This window comes from Suncus etruscus, chromosome 8 (genome assembly GCF_024139225.1).
Source record: "Suncus etruscus isolate mSunEtr1 chromosome 8, mSunEtr1.pri.cur, whole genome shotgun sequence".
Lineage (NCBI taxonomy): Eukaryota > Metazoa > Chordata > Mammalia > Eulipotyphla > Soricidae > Suncus > Suncus etruscus.
In genome coordinates this window covers 43488123-43510589 of record NC_064855.1, presented here as the reverse complement: position 1 = coordinate 43510589, position 22467 = coordinate 43488123, and the positions used below count along the sequence as shown (strand labels likewise).

Sequence of the window (22467 nt, the reverse complement as noted above, 5' to 3'; positions counted from 1 at the left end):
ACTAGATTTAGATGATTTCTTAAATGAGTTGATTCTTTAAGTATGTAACTGCACACAAAGATGCTGAAAAGAATGTTGCTGTCTATACTGAGTAAGAACTGTGGAATTACTTGGTGGGGGGGTCAACTTCCTGCTCCATGGAATGCAGTGGGAAAGTTTTCACAATGTGAGCAAGCCTCTTCAGTCTTTTCAGAGTGTCTCATGCAGGAGGTATCTCTGCATCTGCGGATATTTCATGCAGACAAGACCGTGAATCAATACGCCATCAGCCTCCTTAATCAATCAATCAAGGCCACTGTGTCCAAAGTGAGCTGCATTCAGATTCCACAAAAGCCTATCAGTAGCATAAGGGAAAAAATAAGTGTGTGTGTGTGTGTGTGTGTGTGTGTGTGTGTGGTGTTGTATATGTGTGTGTAGAAAGGCAGCAATAGAATTGTTGAGAGTATGTCCAAATTCATATTATCTTTTTTTTAAAAATAGATTGATTTACCATGAATTACATGTTTTTTATGATTGAGTTTCAAAAATACTAATCCCTTCACCAGTGACTCATATCATCTTGATCTTACAATAGTCCCATCAAAAGAATGAGTCCTGGGCTAGAGCTACAGCACAGCGTTAAGACATTTGTCTTGCATGTGTCCATCCTGGGACAGACTAAGGTTCGATCCCCAACATCCCATATGGTCCCCCAGTCTGCCAGGAGTGATTTCTGAGAGCAGAGCCATGAGTAACCCCTGAGTGCCACTGGGTATGGCTCAAAAGCACAAAAAAAGAGAGAGAATGGGCCCTGAAAGAAAAGGTTATTATTTTTAGTAAGAGAATGGATCCTGGGCCAGAGTTATAGCACAGCAGTAGGGCATTTGCCTTGCATGTGTCCGGCCTGGGACAGACTCAAATTTGATCCCCAGCACACCATATGGTCCCCCAGTCTGCCAGGAGTGATTTCTGAGAGCAAAGCCAGGAGTAACCCCTAAATGCCACTGGGTGTGGCCCAAAAACCACAAAAAGAGAGAGAGAATGGGCCATGAAAGAAAAGGTTATTATATTTGGTAATTTCTTCAAGGAAATATTTCTCGGGACCAGAGAGAGAGAACAATAGTAGGACATTTGCCTTGCACACAGCCGACCTGGGACAGACCTGGGTTTGATTCCCGGCATCCAATATGGTCCCTTGAGCCTGCCTGGAGTGGTTTCTGAGCACAGAGCCAGGAGTAACTGCTAAGTACCACGGGGTGTGGCCAAAAAAAGGGGAAAAAAAAAAGGAAGTTGTTCTTAACCTTGTTAGGTTCATAAACAAATAGCAACAGTGGACAAAGTAGCCAATAAAGCCCAGTTTATTCTTTCACTCAACCAGTCTTTTCAGCTTGCCCACTAGGTCCCAGCTACTCTAAGAAGTAGCAGTTGAACAAGCAATCACAACCCTGGAATTGGCTACTTCACTAAGAACTCTGAACTGTCATCAGTTCAGATTTCAGTATCTGACTGAATATTCTTTTTCTCTGTATTAACACTTTGAATAGCTCCTGGAATAGAGATGATTCTTCATGTATTTAGTAGGTAAACACACACAAGTGAGAGCTTGACCCTTCTGAATGTTTCACGAAACTTTTTAGAGGCAAAGCCAATATGCAGTTGATATAATTCTCAGTCTGATGAGTGGGACTGCAAAGATGAAGACCTACTCCCTCTCCCTCAAACTACAAAAATTTTATGTTATTGAAGTACATGGGGAGATAACAGGAGACAAAGCTGAAGAGAGGCATAAATAACCAACATTTTTAAATAATTAATTTTTAAATAAATAATTTCTTTATTTAAACACCGTGATTACAAACATAATTGTAGTTGGATTTCAGTCATAAAAAGAACACCCTCCTTCACCCATACAACCTTCCTATCATCAATGCCCCCAACTCTTCTCTCCTTCACCCCCTTCCTGTATTTCAGACAGGCTTTCTACATCCCTCACTCACTGACATTGTTATGATAGTTCTCGGCATAGTTATTTTGCTAACTGCACTCACCACTCTTTGTGGTGAGCTTTATATCTTGAGCCAGTCCTTCACACCCTTCTCTCTGGGAATTATTTCAATGTCTTTAATTTTTCTTAAAATCCATAGATGAGTCAACTATTCTGTGTGTGTCTCTCTCTCCCTCTGACTAATTTCACTCAGATAATAGATTCCATGTACATCCATGTATAGGAAAATTTTATGACTTCATCTCTCCTGATAGCTGCATATAATTCGATTGTGTATATGTAACACAGTTTCTTTAGACATTCATCTGTGGAATGGCATCTTGGTTGTTTCCAGAGTCTGGCTATTGTAAAAAGTGCTGTGATGAATATAGGTGTGAAGGTTTTTTTGTATTGGATTTTTGTATTCCTAGGGTATATTCATTTTTTTTTTTTTTTTGCTTTTGGGCCACACCCAGTGACGCTCAGGGATTACTCCTGGCTATCCACTCAGAAGTCACTCCTGGCTTGGGGGACCATATGGGACACTGGGGAATCAAACTGCAGTCCATCCTTGGCTAGTGCAGGCAAGGCAGGCACCTTACCTCTAGCGCCACCATGCTGGCCCCTCCTAGGGTATATTCATAGGAGTGGTAGAGCCGGGTCAACTGGGAGCTCAATTTCCAGTTTTTTGAGGAATCTCCATATTGTTTTACATAAGGGCTGGACCAGACAGCATTCCCACCAGCAGTGAATGAGTGTTTTTCTTTTTTTTTTTCTCTCTACATCCCTATCAGCACCGATTGTTCTTGTTCTTTGGGATGTGTGCCAATCTCTGTGGTGTGAGATGGTACCTCATTGTTGTTTTGATTTGCATCTCTCTGATGATTAGTGATGTGGAGCATTTTTCATGTGCCTTTTGGCCATTTGTAGTTTTTATTTGAAAACGTGTCTGTTCATTTCTTCTCCCCATTTTTTGATGGGGTTAGATTTTTTTTTCTTGTTCTTGTTTTGTTTTTGTTTTTGGGCCACACCCGGCAGTGCTCAGGGGTTACTCCTGGCTGTCTGCTCAGAAATAGCTCCTGGTAGGCACGGGGGACCATATGGGACACCGGGATTCGAACCAACCACCTTTGGTCCTGGATCGGCTGCTTGCAAGGCAAAGGCCTGTGCTATCTCTCCGGGCCCTTTCTTGTTAAGTTCTATCAGTACCTTATCTGATGGGTAGCTTCTCCCATTCTGTAGGTGGCTTTTAGGCATTTATTCTTGAGGTGCAGAAGCTTCTCAGCTTAATATAGTCCCATTTGTGTATCTCTGCTTCAACTTGTTTGGAAAGTGCTGTTTCTTCCTTTAGTTTCAATGTCCTGGAGTGTTTTACCTATGTGTTGTTCTATATACCTTATGGTTTCAGGTCTGATATCAAGATCTTTAATCCATTTGCATTTGACCTTGGTGCATGGTGTTAGCTGGAGGTCTGAGTCTGTTTTTTTTTGTTTGTTTGTTTGTTTTTTGTTTTATTGCAAGTGGCTGACCAGTTGTGCCAACACCACTCATTGAAGAGGCTTTCCTTGTTCCATTTTGCATTTCTTGCATCTTTGTCAAACATTAATTGATTGTATATCTGGGGAGCATTCTCTGAATATTCTAGTCTAATCCACTGATCTGAGGGCCTGTTTTATTCCAATACCATGCTGTTTTAATGACTATTGCTTTGTAGTACAATATATAGTTGAGAAAAGTGATGCCTCCCATGTTCCTTTTCCCAAGGGTTGCTCTAGATATTATTGGGTGCTTATTGTTTCAGATGAATTTCAGAAGTGTTTGATCCACTTCTTTGAAGAATGTTATGGGTATCCTTAGAAGGATTGCATTAAATCTGTACAATGCCTGGGGGAGTGTTGGTGAATTTGAACTTATTGATTGTTTCTGAGTCCAAAAATAGCTCCCAGAAAGATAAATTAAATCCCATTCTTCCGTTCCCCCTTTTGGGGGAGACCTTGGTAATAATATCCAGAGTAAACAATCAACACAGACAAAAGAGTAGAGGACCAAAGATTCAGCAAAGAGTCTTTTTTTCAGTCTGTAGCCAGCTCCAAAAAGCAAACTGAACCAGCTGTCAGCTCTGGCAAAAAAGCCCCTTACGCCTCCCCAATAAGTTATTTTATTCTTTTCTTAATCGCCCCCACCTGGAAGATCCAGGTGGGACGACAGGCAAAAACAATATTACAAAAAATACACAACAGGAGAGTATTGCCATTTTAATAATGTTAAACCTCCCAATCCATGAGTAGGGTATATGCTTCCATTTCCACGTATTCTTTTATTTCTTGAAGCAGGTTTTTGTAGTTTTCTTTGTATAAGTCCTTCACATCTTTAGTTACATTGACTCCAAGATATTTGAGCTGTGTGGCACTAATGTAAATGAGATTGTTTTTTTTTTTTTATATCCATTTTTTCTCTATCATTACTGGTCTATAAGAAGGCCATTGAATTTTGCATGTTAATTTTGTAGCCTGCTACATTGCTATATGAATCTATTGCTTCCAGAGGTTTTTTTGATAGAGTCTTTAGGGCAGGGGTCTTAAACTTGCAGCCTGTGGGCCGTTTGCGTACAACATTTTGTGGCCCACGGCCAGCCTTCAAATATTGCAGTATTCGCAATTATTCGCTTACTGAATAATCGCAATAAAAATCACATTAGTAAGAAAAAATCACATTAAACATTCGCATACCCCGAGTTTGGGGTATGCGAATGTTTAATGCGTTTTTTGCGATTTTTTCTTACTAATGTGATTTTTGGGGGCGGTTTTGGGCCACACCCGTTTGATGCTCAGGGGTTACTACTGGCTAAGCGCTCAGAAATTGCTCCTGGCTTGGGGAGACAATATAGGACACCAGGGGATCAAACCACAGTCCTTCCTTGGCTAGCGCTTGCAAGGCAGACACCTTACTCTAGCGCCACCTCGCCGGCCCCACTAATGCGATTTTTTATTGCGAACATTTGGTAAGCGAATAATCGCGAATACTTTGCACCTAGCACAGACATCATTTCCGCTGCTCCTGCCCGCTGTCTCTTGCATTATCGGAGGCCTCAGGGAGAGAATGGAGAGAAGTTTATTACAGAATTAGATTTTTGTCATACCTTCATCATGACTTCATCAAAGCCTGTAGTGAAGAGAAAGATTGATGATGAGCACACACAATTTCAGGAAAAGTGGGAGACGCAGTATTTCTTTGTTGAGCACAGGGGCATCCCCACATGTCTTATTTGCTCAGAGAAAGTTGCAGTGCACAAGGAATACCACTTGAAATGCCATTATTCAACTAAACATGCTGAGGAATGTGCAAAATATCAAGGAAATGAGAGAGCCAAGTGGGTTGCCAGTCTTTAAGCATGTCTAATGAGGCAACAAGATTTCTTCAAGAAAGCAACCAAAGAGAATGTTGCATCAGTCAAAGCTAGTTACATGGTTAGTGAGATGATTGCTAAGGCAGGGAAACCATTCACAGAAGGAGAGTTTGTTGAAAATGCATGTACAGGCTGCAAGTATTATTTGTCTGGAAAAGAAAGGTCAGTTTAGCAAAATCAGCCTTTCTGTCAACACTGTGGCAGAGTGCATTTCTGACATGTCAAGTGACATTTATCATCAACTGTGTGAGAAAGCCAAATGTTTTGATGCATACTCAGTTGCTCTTGACAAGGGCACAGATATAACAGACACTGCACAACTCACAATTTATGTCCGTGGTGTTGATTGCAATTTGAATTGACAGAGGAGCTGCTCACAATAATTCCAATGCATGGCCAGACCACTGCTAATGAGATATTTCGACATCTGTGTGATGCCTTGAGAATGCAGGTTTGCCATGGAAGAGGTTTGTTGAAATAATAACCGATGGAGCGCCATCAATGACAGGGAGAAAAAATGGACTGGTGGCACTTGTTCAAAAAAATACTTGAAGAGGAGGGTGTAGAGAAGGCCATTGCTCTTCACTGCATTATCCATCAGCAGGCCCTTTGCAGTAAATACCTACCTGCCATGTGACAATGTGATGTCTGTTGTTGTGAAATGCATAAACCAAATCAGATTCAGGGGCTTAAAGTACAAGAGGTTCTGTGCTTTTTTAGAGGAAATGGAGTCAGAATATGAAGATGTGCTCTATTTCATCGAGGTACATTGGCTCAGCAGGGGAAATGTCCTGAAAAGATTTTTTGAGTTGAGAGAAGAAGTGAAAGCCTTCATGGAGAAGGATGGGAATGCTATGTCTGAGTTGAGTGATCACAAATGGCTCATGGACTTAGCTTTTCTTGTTGACATCACACATAAGCTGAATGTACTAAACAAAATCTGACAAGGCCTGGGGCAGCTTATCAGTGCTGCCTTTGACAACGTGAGAGCATTCTCCACAAAACTTGTGTTATGGAAATCCCAGATCTCTCAGACAAACCTTCGCCATTTCCCAGCATGCAAGGAACTTGTGGATGCAGGCATACCATTCAGTGGTGAGAAATATGTTGATGCTATTTTTAAGCTAGAGAAGGGATTGGATCACAGATTTGCAGACTTCAGAAAGCACAGAGCCACTTTCCAAATTTTTGTGGACCCCTTTTCCTTTGATGTGAAAGATGCCCCTCCTGTGCTTCAAATGGAGCTCATTGACCTGCAATGCAACTCTGATCTCAAAGCCAAGTTCAGGGAGATTAGTGGAAAAGCAGACATGCATGGGCAATTTTTGAGAGAATTGCCCCCCCACCCCAGCTTCCCTGAGCTTTCCCGAATGTTCAAGCGCACCATGTGCCTTTTTGGGAGCACATATTTGTGTGAAAAGTTATTCTCCACATTGAACTTTAATAAGTCAAAGTACAGGTCTAGACTTAATGATGATCATCTTCAAGCCATACTGAGGATCTCAACTGCTTCCTCTCTAAAGCCAAATGTGGTTCAGATTTGTGAGAAGAAGTGCTGTCAAGTCTCTGGCAGCAAGGAATAGGCAAAAGATGCCATGTTCAAAACCACATAACTCTATTTATCTAGCTTAGCCTCTCAAATAGAGGGAGAAACAAGGGAGGGCACCAGGACCAAACAGATGTATGATCACTGATAGTAAGCTAGACAAAGAGGGGACCACCTACTCTAGCAGCCCGAGGGGTGATGGTGGGAGATATGGGTTGCAGAAAGGGAAGGGGAAGGGGGGGAGGACAAATTTGGTGGTGGGTATTCCCCTGATTCAATGTTAATATGTACCTAAAATACTTATGTGAAAGATATGTAAGCCACTATGATCAAAAAAAAAAAAAAGATGCCATGTTCAGAAGAACTGTTCATGGTCTTCACTCAATGTTCTATTCATGTTCAGAAGAAATAACTAAAATTGTTAATAATGACATCTAAGGATTTTTTGTGTGTGTGTGAAATCCCTTATGCGGCCCTGCCTCACCCTGACTTTGTTTCCTGCGGCCCCCAGGTAAATTGAGTTTGAAACCTCTGCTTTAGGGTTTTATAAATAAGTATCATATCATCTGCAACCAGTGAGAGCTTGATTTCTTCCTTTCCTATCTGGATGCCCTTGTTATCTTTTTCTTGCCTAATAATTATAGCAAGCACTTTCAGCACTATGTTGAATCGTAGTGGTGATAGACAACAGTCTTATCTTGTACTAGATTTTAGAGGAAAGGCTTTTAGTTTATCTCCATTGAAAATAGTATTTGATGGGGCCAGAGAGATAGCATGGAAGTAAGGCATTTGCCTTTCATGCAGAAGGATGGTGGTTTGAATCCCGGCATCCTATATGGTCCCTTTTGCCTTCCATAGGCGATTTCTGAGCATAGAGCCAGGAGTAACTCCTGAGTGCTGCTGGGTGTGACCCTCCCCCCAAAATAGTATTTGCCACTGACTTATGGGTTGATTGCCTCTACTACATTGAGAAAAGTTTCTTCTATCCCCATCGTGATGAGTTTTTATGAAATGCTCTCTCTGCATCTATTGATATGATCATATACTTTTTATTTTTCTTTTTGTTGATATGGTGTATTATGTTGATTGATTTATGTAAGTTAAACCATCCTTGCATTCCTGGGATGAAACCTAATTGGTCGTGGTGAATTACCTTCGTGATGAGGCATTTGATCCTATTTGTCAGAATTGTGTTGAGGATATTTGCATCTGTGTTCATCAGGAATATTGGTCTGTAGTTTTCTTTCTTTCTTTCTTTCTTTCTTTCTTTCTTTCTTTCTTTCTTTCTTTCTTTCTTTCTTTCTTCTTTTTCTTTCTTTATTTATTTATTTATTTCTTTATTTTTTTTTTTTTTTTTTTTTTTTTTGCAACATCTTTGTCTAGTTTTAGTATCAAGGTGATGTTAGCTTTGTAAAAACTGTTTAGGAGTGTTCCCGATTCTTCAATTTCATGAAAGAGCCTGCAGAGGATTGGTAGAAGTTTTTCTTGAAAGGTTTGAAAGAATTCGTTAGTGAATCCATCTGGGCCTGGACTTTTGTTTTTTGGGAAGACTCTTGATGACCATTTTAATTTCCTCAGTAGTGATGTGTCTGTTTAGATATGCAAGATCATCCTGGTTTAACCGTGGAAGATTATAAGAGTCCAAGAATTTGTCTATTTCCTCCAGGTTTTCATATTTCATGGCATAGAGTTTCTCAAAGAAGTCTCTGATTACCCTTTAATCCCTGCAGTATCTGTGGTGATATCCCTCTTTTCATTCCTAATTCAGTGTATTATATTTTTCTCTTTTCATTTCTTTGTGATTTTTGCTAGTGGTTTATTGATCTTGTTTATTTTTTCAAAGAACCAACTTTTACTTTCGTTGATGTTTCAAATTTTTAATTACCATTTCATTGATTTCTGCTCTAAGCTTTATTATTTTCTTCTGCCTACTTATTTTTGGTTCCTTTTGTTGGTCATTTTCTAGTTCTAAAAGCTGTGTCTTTAAGCTTTCTATGTAGGCCCCATCTTCCATTCTGGTTTTTGGATCTCACCTGGCAGTGCTCAGGGGTTACTCCTGGCTCCATGCTCAGAAATTGCTCCTAGCAAGCACGGGGGACCATATGGGATGCCGGGATTCGAACCGATGACCTTCTGCATGAAAGGCAAATGCCTTACCTCCATGCTATCTCTCCGGCCCCCTTCTTCCATTCTGATGCGTGCTTTAAGTCTATAATTTTTCTCTTAGTACTGCTTTTGTTGTGTCCCATAAATTCTGACAATTTGTGCCTTCATTGTCATTTGTTTCCAGGAAAGTTTTGATTTCCTTTTTGATTTCATCTCTGACCCACTGGTTGTTCAGTAGTAAACTGTTTAGTTTCCAGGTGTTAAAGTTTTTCTACTGTGTTTCTTTGTAGTTCACATCTAATTTTAGTGTCTTGTGGTCAGTGAAGGTAGTTCATACAGTTTCTATCCTCTTGACTTTATGGAGATATGTTTTATGGGTCAGCATATGGTCTATCCTGGAGAATGACCCATGTGCATTGGAGAAGAATGTGTATCCAGTTTTCTGGGGATAGAGTGCCCTATATATATCTACTAGTCCACTTTCTTCCATTTCTCTTTTCAGAGCTAGTACATTCTTGTTGAGTTTCAACCTGGTTGACCTAACAAGGGGTGTCACGGCAGTGTTGAGATTTCCCACTATTATTTTGCTGGTATTGATATTTCATTTCAGATTTGTCAAGAGTTGTCTTAAATATTTTGCAGGTCCATCATCGGGTGCATATATGTTTAGGAGTGTGATTTCTTCTTCTTGTACATATCATTTGATTAGTACAAAATGACCATTTTTCCTCCTTATAGCTTTCCTGAATATAAAAATTGCTTCATCTGATACTAATATGGCCAATTAGGTGCTGTTTGCTTGGATAATTTTCCTCTAGCCTTTGATTTTGAGTCTATGCTTGTTTTTTGTTTGTTTGTTTGTTTTTGGGCCACACCCGGCGTTGCTCAGGGGTTACTCCTGGCTATCTGCTTAGAAATAGCTCCTGGCAGGCACGGGGGACCGTATGGGACACCAGGATTCGAACCAACCACCTTTGGTCCTGGATCGGCTGCTTGCAAGGCAAACACCGCTGTGCTATCTCTCCGGGTCCAATCTATGCTTGTTTTGATTATTCAGATGTGTTTCTTGTAGACAGCAAAACGTTGGTTTCAGCTTTCTGATTCATTTTGCCATTCTGTGTCTCTTAACAGGTGTATTTAGTCAATTGACATTGAGAGAGATAATTGTCATGGGATTTAGTGTCATCTTTGTGTAGAAGTTTGGTGTATCTGTTGGTCTTTCTTTCCTTAAACTAGACCTTCAGCTTTTCTTTTAGGGCTGGTTTTGAGTCTGTAAAGTTTCTGAGCTGTTGTATATCCGTGAAGCTTTGTATACTTCCTTCAAACCTGAAAGTGAGTTTGGCTGGGTGCAGTATTCTAGGTGAAGCATTCATTTCATTGAGTTTGTCACTATATCTCACCACTGCCTTCTGGCCTTGAGGGTTTCTTGTTACAGGTCTGCTGTAAATATTAAGGATGCACCTTTGAATGTAATTTCTTTTTTGACCTTGTTGCTTTCAGTATTATATCCCTATCTGTGGGATTTGTCATCGTGACTAGGATGTGTCTTGGGGTGCTTTACTTTGGGTCTCTTTTAGCCAGTACTCTTCTGGCAGGATTTGATTGCATGCAGTCTTTAGCTCTGGGACTTTCTCTGTAATGATGTTCTTGACTGTTGATTCTTCCTGGGGATTTTCTTCCTGGTTTTCTGGGACTCCATTGATTCTTATGTTGTTTCCGTTGAATTTATTGAACATTTTTATTTTCATCTGTTCACAATCTTTAAGTATTATTCCATTGCCTGATCTTTTGCTTTAAGGTTCTTTTCCAATATCTTCTGCTGTATTATTATGTATTATTATGCATCTCATTTTCCAGCTCATTAATTCTGTCTTCAGCTGCTGTTACTCTATTAGAGAGGCTTTCCATAGAGTTTTTCATTTCCTCTACTGCATTTCTCAGTCCCGTTATTTCAGTTTGGAGGTTTTTGATTTCTATATTTGTGGTCTATTCAGATCAATCTATGTTTTATTTAAGTTCTACAAACATCCTCCATATTTCTATTCTAAACTCCTTATTAATTAGGTGGTTGGTATTTTTTCAGTCATCAGAGCTGCCATCTTCATTCTCTATGCATACTGTTGTCCTGTGTTGTTTTCCCATTGCCATGATTGAAGTGTGATTCTTACTCCATGTTGCCATTGATTCATGTTCTATAAGAAGTGCATGGCCGCTCCACTTTGTTCTGTGGCTGTGCTCTTTTTATTTTTTGCTGTGAAGAACCCAACATTTTTATCTTAGATGGTTTTGGTTTTTGATTACACCTGGCAATGCTCAGGTATTACTCCTGGTTCTTCACTCAGAAATTTGGGGGACCATATGGGTGCCAGGGATTGAACCTTGGTAAGCCACATAAAAGACACCCTACCTGCTATACTACTCTGGCCCCCAATATTTATTAAGTTTATGATTTGGTGAGATCACTAGATACAGAGTGGAGGAAGGAATGAAGGAAAATGATGCTGATTGGAGAGCTAATATAGAATCTGAGTTAGGCAGTGATATTGGGATAGGGCAGGAGCTGTGGAAGCTGAATGAAGAAAACTTAGTGATGAGCCCCATGAAGTAATGGTCAGTTTCCCATCTAGACTCAAAGATGCTCTATGACTATGTCCAGTAGGAAGTGATTAATATGTATCTGGTTGCTGAATGGAAAAGCAGGAAGGGAAGAGACACAGGTTTCTATATCTTAAATTTGCTATTATCTGAATCACAGAACATTCACTGGCTCCACCTGCTTCCAGTATTTATATTAAACCCGTTACAAAGATGCTCAGAAGTCTTGGGATCTGGTTCTGTCCTGTGCCTTATATTTATGCTGGAGCTTCATAATTTCCTATATTGGGCACTCACTCATTTTGGTCCCTCTGCCTCTAGTTCCCTCCCCTTCCATTAGTTCAAAATCCATTTCAAATATCCATTCTTTCACGGAAGTGTTGTTGTTTTTAAGTATTTTTTGGGGGAGGCAGAGGATAGAGGGTGGCCCACACCTAGCTGTGCTCAGGGCTTGTGTGCCTAGCAATCACTCCTAGGGTGCTGAGGATGGAAATCATGTTGACCATGTGTAAGGCAAGACCAATACATGCTGTAGTATGGCTCTGGCTCAGTCTAATGCTTCTTAAATCAAATTTTTGTGTATTTGTTTGCATTCTCTTGGTTAGGTTGAAAGGAAGGTGATATTCCCTAATTGATCCTCCTAGACCCACCAGCCTTTAGCCTTACCTGTACATCCTTGGCACATCTTTGATGAAATGAAACAGGCCCATCTATGAAAGGGTCCTCCTATTACCATTATTTATAGGGTAACTGTGAGGATTTGGCACAACAAAGTACTCAGTGAATGAAATCATCAGTGTACATCATCATTTCTGAAAAGAGGAAGTTTTACTAGTTCTTGACCTAACTTAACTTGTTTCTTTTCTATGACATTTAGGATTCCTGGGAAATTCTCCATTGATATCAGTAAATCAGGAACCATGTTTTGACTCACTGGAGTCTTCCTTTACAAATCCCAGAATTTCTCTCTGGAAGTTGGTTTTTTTTTTTTTTTAAATTTGGTGGAGCTTTTCCTTTTGGGTATAGAGGACAGAGCTCAGCTTTTGATCTTTCTGATTCTGAGAAATGGGGTGATTTAGAATAATCCTGCTCAGGGACTCACCTTTCTTCTTAGCCTGGCATGCTGACTGCTGCAAATGTCAGGTATAAGTCCCTGATTGGGGTATTGGTATTTACTTATGGGAGGGGAAGTGTGTTGCTGGTTGTTCCAAAAGGAGGGAGCAATTAATAATAACTGTCCTTGAACTCTGTTTTATTTTTCAAATCTACTCTGTAGAAGAAGTCCCAAAGGAGCTCTTCATGAATATTTTCTTTTTTATTTAGAATTTTCTCTAAAACCCATTGGGAAGAAAATGTTTAACATAATCCAGATGTAGCATTTCAGTGGGCTTTTGTTTCTACTTTAAATTTTCTCCCCATTTTATATCTCTCCTCCCGTTCTCAGTTAGCCATTCACTACATACAGCATTTATAAACTCATTAACAAGATCTATAAAAAGTTCTTTTCATTTGTATGTAAGTTTATGATGATAGTATTGTGAGCCGAGTCTAATTCAGGCCAAGAAGCCAGCAGAACTCATTCTCTGTGATGAAACATAAGGTTATTGAACTTTTCATATAATCATCCTGTGTTTGAGAATTGCTTCTTAGAAAGTGATGGTTTTGTCTCTGCAGGGGCCTCCGACAAGTCTAACTTGGAGCTGATCACACTGACATGTACCTGTGTGGCTGCTACTCTCTTCTGGCTCCTATTAACTCTCTTTATACGAAAACTGAAAAGGGTAAGAACATTTACAATGAAGTTCTGTACTAATTTTTACATAATAGTCTTACATTCTTTCAGATTTCTAGAGCAAGTATTAAGCAAACCTGTAGTTTCTTCTTTTCTTTCCCTTCATTCCTATCATTGATTTACTCTACTCAGAAATCATGTAGCAAAATGTCTCTCACCCACCCAGTAGGATGTTTAAAAGCAAATATAGAGCCATGAACAGATGATTATTTCCAGAGAAATACTTCTATATAAAAATATAGAATGCACCTACTTCTAATGCATGATAGTATTCTGTAGAAATCAATAAATGAATGGATAAATGAATAAACAAATGCAATCAAGTCTTTGAATTCAATTTAACCTGGAACCTCTGAAGCAAATAAAATTCCTTCTCTAATTTCTTATAAGAACACCATAGAGGGCCCGGAGAGATAGCACAGCGGCGTTTGCCTTGCAAGCAGCCGATCCAGGACCAAAGGTGGTTGGTTCGAATCCCGGTGTCCCATATGGTCCCCCATGCCTGCCAGGAGCTATTTCTGAGCAGACAGCCAGGAATAACCCCTGAGCACCGCCGGGTGTGACCCCCCCCCCCAAAAAAAAAAGAACACCATAGAAATTCAAAAAAAAGTTTTATTAGTCCATATTCTCAGAGCTGCATGATACAATTAAATTTAATGTGTGAGGTACAGTTTGGAACTTAGACACCTGCAGCACAGTTTGCTTCTCTGAAGTTCAGGGGGTGGCAACCCTAATTTCTTTTTTCCTCCCTTCATTTATGCCTCTGTTTACCTGTGCCTGCTCAGTGCAGTATCTGGCCCTGTTCCAGACTCTCTGGGATCATGGAAAATCACATTCTAGAGTGAACATAGTGGGAGAAGACTGCTTTGATCTATGGCACAGATAAATGTCCAACTGCAACAAATTAATTGATGAAAGATGTGTAAGGGAGCGCTGAAGCAATAGCACAGTGGATAAGGCACTTGCCTTGTATGCTGCCAACCCAAGTTCATGGCCTAGTACCACATATACATACATTGGATACCCCTGAGCTTTCCAGGTGTACTCAATGTGCACTGCTGCGTATGCCCCCCAAACCCTTCTATAATTTTTTTTGTAGTTTTTGGGTCATACCCGGTAGTGTTCAGGGGTTACTCCTGGCTCCATGCTCAGAAATTGCTCCTGGCAGGCACGGGGGACCATATGGGATGCCTGGATTTGAACCGAGACCTTCTGCATGAAAGGCAAACACCTTACCTCCATGCTATCTCTCCGGCCCCAATATAATTTAAAAACATTTTTAGAGTTGTGTAAAGGAGGTGACTGTGCAGAGAAAGACAGGAAAAGTATTTGCAAACCAAAGGGAGGATATATATGAGGCTGAGGCAAAGCAGAGGGATGGTGTAAGGAAGAGGATCTGGAGGAAAGCCAGTCTAAACCTGCTGGGTGAAACTGGGCAAAGTTGAGGTAGGAAATTTAGAAAGGTTACCAGGCTGCAAAGTAACCAGGCAAGGCCATGTAATTCACCTTAAGGGCTTCAGACTGTATTTTAGAATTAATAGGAAGCCTGTGGATGAGGATGAGGGCAATCAAAGGTAGGAGATCATAAATATAAGATATTTGTGTCTGGGAAGATCTTTTTTGCTGCTATAAGGAGAATGTGCTAGAAAAGGACAACAGTGAACAGCGAAGAAACTAATAAAAGACTATAGAATAGCACTAATAAGGAATAATGTTAACTAGATTTAAATTATTGGGGCCAATAAATATTTAGGAAGTAAGATCAACCAGTGAAAAGTTTTGAAAAAGTCATTCTCAATTTCTAGAAACTTGTTAGTCCCTATTAATAGCCTAGGCCATTAATAAGAAAAGTGGTAAAAAATAATCTATTTCTTCCAAAAACACAACTAGCCTAGAAGAGAGTTAGAGTTTGGAAAGTAATGTACCTTGTCAGACATCACAAAGTTAGTCATATATAAATCTAATGTTTAGTATTTTTTGGTTATTTTTTTTTGTTTAATAAATTCTTTAAACCAGGTATCAAATATTTAAACCAGGTATCACATACTTGACATGGTTGATCATAATATATTTTGTTCCAGGTAAGTGGGAGCAAAATTATTAAAAGAGAATGAAAGAAAGGAAGGAAGGATGGAAGGAGGGAGGGAGAGGAGGAAGGAAGGAAGAAGGAGAGAGAAGAAAGAAAAGAAGGAGGAAGGAAGGAAGAAGGAGGAAGGAAGGAAGGAAGAAGGAAGGAAGGAAGGAAGGAAGGAAGGAAGGAAGGAAGGAAGGAAGGAAAGGAAGAAGGAAGAAGAAGAAAGAAAGAAAGAAAGAAAGAAAGAAAGAAAGAAAGAAAGAAAGAAAGAAAGAAAGAAAGAAAGAAAGAAAGAAAGAAAGAAAGAAAGAAAGAAAGAAAGAAAGAAAGAAAGATGAAAGCATAAGAAGAATATAGCATGGAACTAGAGAGAGAGCACAGAGGTAGAGTATTTGCCTTGCATGTAGCAAACCCAGGATGGACCTGGGTTTGATTCCCAGCATCCCATATGGTCCCCTAAGCCTGACAGGAGTGATTTCTGAGTGCAGTGCCAGGAGTAACCCCTGAGCACCGCCTGGTGTGGCCCAAAAACAAAAAACAAACAAACAAACAAAAGCAATGAGAAAATTTGTGGAAATTATTGTATCTCACAATGAGGTCATTAAGTCATTGTCAGAAGGTTTAGTAAACTTTTGTTGAGGTTACTTTTTTGCTTCTAAACATTAGCTGGCTTCAGGTGCAGTTGGCATTTAAATTTGTGTGTTCCTATGGGCATGATCATAGTTAAAAAAAAATTGGCAGTATCCTCAGCACTGCCATGTAGAAATTCTGAGCACTATTGCTGATACTTTTGAGGGCCATATTTTTGGCTTCCATGCCTTTCAGAAGGAAGAAGATGTAGGGAGGGTGTCCACCCTCACACAAAAAAAGTCTTGATGATGTCAGCCCAAATACCAGAACACCTGGAGTTTTTATCAGATTGGTGTCTCTGCAGAGAGCCATAAATGAGTGGTGACACTGGGTTATTGTCAAAGCGGCAGTTGTGAGTGAGGGTGCAGATGGCATAGCTTAGTGGGTGGGGACTTGGCTCATCCTCTCCTCCTGAGATTGCTGCTTTCATGAATTTTCACAGCTTGGTATGCATGTCATTCAAAAATAGAGTAGTTTTGTTTGGTTGGGTTTTTGTTGCTGTTGTTGTTTACTTATGGTACTTGATTGTTTTTTGATGTGGTGCTGGGAATCAAATCCAGGTTCCTACATACAAGGCATGCACTGAGCCAAGCTCCTAGCCTCTCAAGCTGTTTTAAACTCATCTTTTTAAATTTTGACTGCTATTTAAATCTACTAGCACGTTCTGTATATTGTTGGCATGAGACAAGGAGAGGAGACCTTCCCATTGTGAATATGAAACATCAGACTTGGGCTTTATGGAGTGACTGATAATGTGAGACCTGAGGGTTAAGACCGTTGCTCTGTCATTGTTTTGTCTTGTTTTTGTGGTGCTGGGGATCAAACCCAGGGCTTTACATACGGCAAGCATTCTACTGCAGAACTACATCCCTAGCTATATCACTATTTAGAATAAAACAAGCTCAAACAGTGGCATTTTGGAAGAGAGGATCCTTCCTATAGGAAAATAAAAAATTTTTTTGGTTTTTCAGGCCACACTCATTTGATGCTCAGGGGTTACTCCTGGCTAAGCTCAGAAATTGCCCCTGGCTTGGGGGAACCATATGGGATGCCGGAGGATCAAACCGCGGTCGCGATACACCTTACCTCTAGCGCCACCTCGCCGGCCCCAGGAAAATAAATTTAACAAATGTCAGGGTGTGGGCCGGAGAGATAGCATGGAGGTAAGGCATTTGCCTTTCATGCAGGAGGTCATCGGTTCGAATCCCGGCGCCCCATATGGTCCCCCGTGCCTGCCAGGAGCAATTTCTGAGCCTGGAGCCAGGAATAACCCCTGAGCACTGCCGGGTGTGACTCAAAAACCACAAAAAAAAAAAAAATGTCAGGGTTGCCTAATCTATGAAAGAGATTTATCCATCCATCCATCCATCCATCCATTCATTTATTTATACAGGCTTTAGAGTTCCAAGGAAGAGTGTAAGAGAAGAGCCATCAAAAAAAGCAAAATTCAGAGACAGAATCTGATGGTCCTGGCTGGAAGGAAAACAATAGAAAAACCATCTTACTTCTTTCCACTCCCCATTTTAGAAGAGAGGTTAAAATAAATAAATAAATAAATAAATAAATAAATAAATAAATAAATAAATAGAAGAGAGGTTAATTACTTAGAATGTAGGAGCAGAGTGGAAATAAAACTGGGGAGATAAATTTGAACAAAATTAAAGAAGGTCTTTAGGTTTCTTATAAACTTATGCAATTCTGACATCAACGAGAAAGGCTGAGAAATAAATGATCTCTGTAATGGAATTTTTACACAGTCAAAATTAGTTAGGGGGGAGCAAAGAAGAACAACATCAATGTATTTTCATGCAGATATTTTAAGCAGAGTGTACATTCCTTACTGATAAACACTGTTTCAATCTCCTGTACTTGGATCAATACTAGATTCTCATCTCACAGTGACCCATGCTAACTTTCTACCAGGCCCTTCTCTAATAGCTTTACCTGGGTTATTTCATTTCATTTTGACAACAATCCGAAGAGATAAGCATTGTCTGTCACTCTCATGATAGTACAGATAAAGAAACAAGCTTAGAAAGATTTAAGGTCATGTACTGGTCAGAAGTTGAGCTGTGATTCAGATCCAAGCTGTGCACCTCAAAACCAAGCCATACAGTTTCCAAGAAACTGCCAAGAAACTCAGATCAGTGTTAACATTCAATTAAGAACTGTTTATCAACTAAACTTCTACTACCATCCTCACCATTCAGCCCTTACATTAGGCTTGTTTGGTGTTTACTCTTATCTGTACTATTGAGATAAAACATAAAATTCCATAGATGCCACATTGAGGAAGTGGAATTTCATTGTCATCCCTCACCTCAGCCATCACTTTCAACCTCTTCTCATCCCTTCTCAACATTCAGCAACCTGAGGGGTTCCCCAAATAGGTTGCAGCTACCTTTTGTTCAGTTGGGCTGTCTCTTGAGCCTTCAGCCATCTTGGGCAATAAAACATTTAGTCATAAAACTGAATTCTAGAGGTCAGAGCGATAGTACAATAGGCAACGAAGGCATTTGCCTTGCTCGTGAATGACATGGTTTGATTTTTGGTACCCATGAACCCACTAAGAATAATCCCTAGGTGCAAAGTCAGGAGTAACTACTGAGCACTGCCAGGTGTGGCCCAAAAATTAACAACCAAAAACAAAACCTTATTCCAGCAGCCTAGCACGCTGAGTGAGGAGTGCCTCCTACAGCTAGAGACAGGTCTTCCTTTCCAGTCTAATACCAGTCTTCAAAGCAGTTCATGACAAACATGCTCCCTAGTTTTCTCTTTTTTTTCTTCTGAGACCAGGCAGATCTTGCAGCTTTGAGCTATTTGTCACACGTTTTAGTGATAATTTTTTGTGGAGACCCGATTAGAGTGATGGATGAGGTGAGATGTGACAGAACAGAGGAAAGGCTGAAGCATGTGGGTGGTGTGTGTAGAGAAGTATTTTGTCTGGGAAAAAGCACCCAGAAGAAGGACTTCAATACTTGTTTAAATGAATTCACATAACTTCTAGGCAAGAGTGACCAAAATGACCTTATATGGAAATGCGTAGATACTTCCTTTCTCTCATACTCACAGAAATGCAAGCATCCACTCTATATTTAATTAATAGAAAATCATCCAGTAATATGGATCTTAAAACACTAAATGTAAATACATTTATCTATGATCTAAAACAAAAGATATTTTCTGAGCTCAATTTGCTAAGATAATTTTACTTTAACCATAGAAATCCAGCACTTAAAGGCAGATAGATGTCTGCTTTCTGTTTTGTTTTGTTTTGTGGTTTTTGGGTCACACCTGGCAGTGCTCAGGGGTTTTTCCTGACTCTGTGCTCAGAAATTGCTCCTGGCAGGCACGGGGGACCATATGGGACGCCGGGATTCGAACTAATGACCTTCTCCATGCTATCTCTCCGGCCCCGGATGTCTGCTTTCTAATTTGACATCCTATCAGTGGCCTTAAGAACTCAGAGGATGGCTGTATGTCTCCCTACCCTTAAGTTCCTAGCCATTGAAATGACTGAACATAAGTCAGATTTCAACCATACCATCATCTTCTTCGGGGGTATATAGCTAAAGATCTACTTAAAAGCTTTGTACACCTCCCTCTCAACTGTCCTCAGGATGCTGAGTTTATGGAACCACTGCTGGTCTTTCTCGACATTGCAGAAAAACAAGTTACTGTCTCTCCGCTTTTGTCCATCTGTGACATATTTCTGCTTTTACAGTGAAACCATGGAAAGTTATTTTACTTTATTTGTTGTTATTATTATCTTGTTGTTGTTTTGGGACCATACCTGGCAGTGCTCAACTCTGACTCCTGGCTCTGTATTCAGTGGTAACTGCTAGCAGTGTTCCGAAAACTCTGTACAGTGCAAGGGATTGATCCAAAGTTGAGCACATGCAAGGCAAGTGCCATACTATCTCTCTGGCCCATGAAAAAATATTTTAACCATACTGCAAATTATTTTATTAAAATGCTTTGCCCCACTGCTAGAGAAATAGTAGAGCCAAAAGGGCACTTGCCTTTGCCCATGGCTGACCTGGGTTGGATTCTCAGCACCTCACATGATCTCCTGAGCTTACCAGAAGTGATCCCTGAACACAGAGACAGGATTAAGCCCCAAAGATTGCTGGATGTGGGCTGAAAACAAACAAAAAATTTTTTGCTGTATTTTGGACGATTATATGCTCATTGTTTAAAAGTACTAAGTCACTGTACAGTCTCCGTGCATGTTCTGTGACAGCTGATGGTGACACTAGAACAACTATAGCAATTAGTGTGGGGGCAGGAAGGGGTTGTTTAGTAGAAACCACATGCTTTGTTTGCATACATGGAAGCAGAGTTCTGGAGCTGACCACATGGTTTGAACCAAATGAGCCAAAATAGCAGATGGTGTTGAGTGATCTTTTACATTGGATCATTTGGATTCTTTAAGTTGCTCTTCTCATTGATGACTGGAATGTCTTTATTTCTCAGTCTTCTTCAGAAATAAAGACTGACTACCTTTCCATTATAATGGACCCAGAAGAAGTTCCCCTGGATGAACAGTGCCAACGGCTCCCTTATGATGCCAGCAAGTGGGAGTTTGCCAGAGAGAGACTCAAACTGGGTAATGTATTTGCTCAACAGAGACCTAAACCCATACTAAGTACCTACTACCTAACAAATTTTATAGTTTGAGGGGTGCAAAATGGAACTAAGCTTGGACTTCTAGCCCCAACTCTCCAAAAGAGGGCAAAGGAGATGAGTTCAGAGGTTGAGAACAGTCATTCAAGTCTGAGACCACAATACAGGGTACAGGGAGCAACTGGAAATTCCTTCGGCTGTTATTCAGCACTTGATCTGAGCAGCAGGCAGCAGCCTGTGCCTGGAGATGAAAAACAAATATATATATATATATATATATATATATATATATACGTATATATATACATATATATACGTATATATATATATATATATATATATATATATATATATATATATATATATATTTGGGTAAGTGCAGGGCCAGGAGTGAGATTTGTTCTCTCGAGCAGTGGAGCCATAGAGGAGAGGGAGCTTTCAAGCACTGGCATGCAAACTATGAATGTTGGAGGAGAAATTTGTAATGTAAAAGACTATGCATGATGGCAAGAACAGCAAAATCAAATAACTGGTAAGAGTTATGTACCCTACATGAAGGCTATGAATGAAAGTACCCCTCAACATAAAACCACTTTGAATTGCTCCAGATGTTGGAAAGTTCCCAAAAAGCCAGTCCCAGAACTGTCATATAAATTCAGTTTTTGAGGAGCAAGGGCTCTCTTTTTTTCAAGTAATATAGATGTTGTCACTATCAGGGCAATGTGCTTTCCTACCCTACACCCCAGTTCTCCTACTCAGACATCTCTCTCCAGCCAGGAGGCTCAATTAACCCCACTCTAAATATTTGGCTCATAGCTTCTGAAAGTTTTCCACTCACTGCTTGGTATGCCAGAGTCATTAGTAGTTGGAACTTGAAAAAGAAATCATGGATCCAGTGTTCCTGGAGCTTGTCCCTCTCACTGCAAAAAATCTGTTAGTTCAATTTCAACTGCAAGACTTCTGCCTGCCTTTCACAAATACAGGCTATTGAAATGGGGTAGGAAAAGATAAAGAAGAGTAAGTAGCATTTCTTGTTTGTTCTCTTAGACCTGGAAATGATTCTACTTACATTTCTTCCTATGTGAGAAAGAAGATTTGGCTGCAGAAGTGTGCTTGATTTGGCAGGGGAAAGAAACTTGGGAATCATTAAAAGGGTGGAGAGGCAGGCAAAAGCCAGCAATAACTGCTAACAAGAGAAAATAAAGGCAACTAAATTTAGAGTTGTGAAAGACAGGTGGCACACTGGATGAGTTCCTTCTGCAGCTTAAATTATATGGCAGCCAGCCTAGCCCCTCAGTGACCTTGGCAGGAAACTTGGGATAATTTCCCCATAAGGATAAACTCTTCTCAGCCATGTTGCTTTGCACAATCATTAGTCATAGACAAGCATGTCTCTTTCAGTGTATGACCCAAGGTCCTCTCCTGTATGTTCATCCTTTGTCTTGTACTATTATTGATCCACATCCAAACAAAGGGGGAGCACTACTCCTAACAGGAGTCTCAAAGGGCACCATTCTAGGAGCTTCTTTTTATTGAATGGGCCTCCTGACGCTCACAATTGCCTAATGCTCTGATTTGGCTTCTGTACATGTAAGTCTCTTTGATGGTTAAAAGAAAATGTGTCAAATCAGAACACTTCCTCTTTCAAAGTATAGTGTATCTACAAGAGCCTAAGGAATGCTTCTCCTATTCACAGGGGAGCAGGGAAACCTAAGGCTTGTTTTGAAAG

The 22467-nt window shown here is 40.2% G+C and overlaps 1 protein-coding gene across 1 annotated transcript in view; it reads left to right on the top strand.

The window, feature by feature from the left end:
* FLT1 (fms related receptor tyrosine kinase 1) overlaps window positions 1-22467 on the top strand; it is a 207377-nt gene that overhangs the window by 146800 nt on the left and 38110 nt on the right. Inside the window, exons 15-16 of the mRNA XM_049778458.1 lie at window positions 13291-13397; window positions 20589-20721. Coding sequence (XP_049634415.1) covers window positions 13291-13397; window positions 20589-20721 — 240 coding nt within the window. The remainder of the gene's footprint in view (window positions 1-13290; window positions 13398-20588; window positions 20722-22467) is intronic.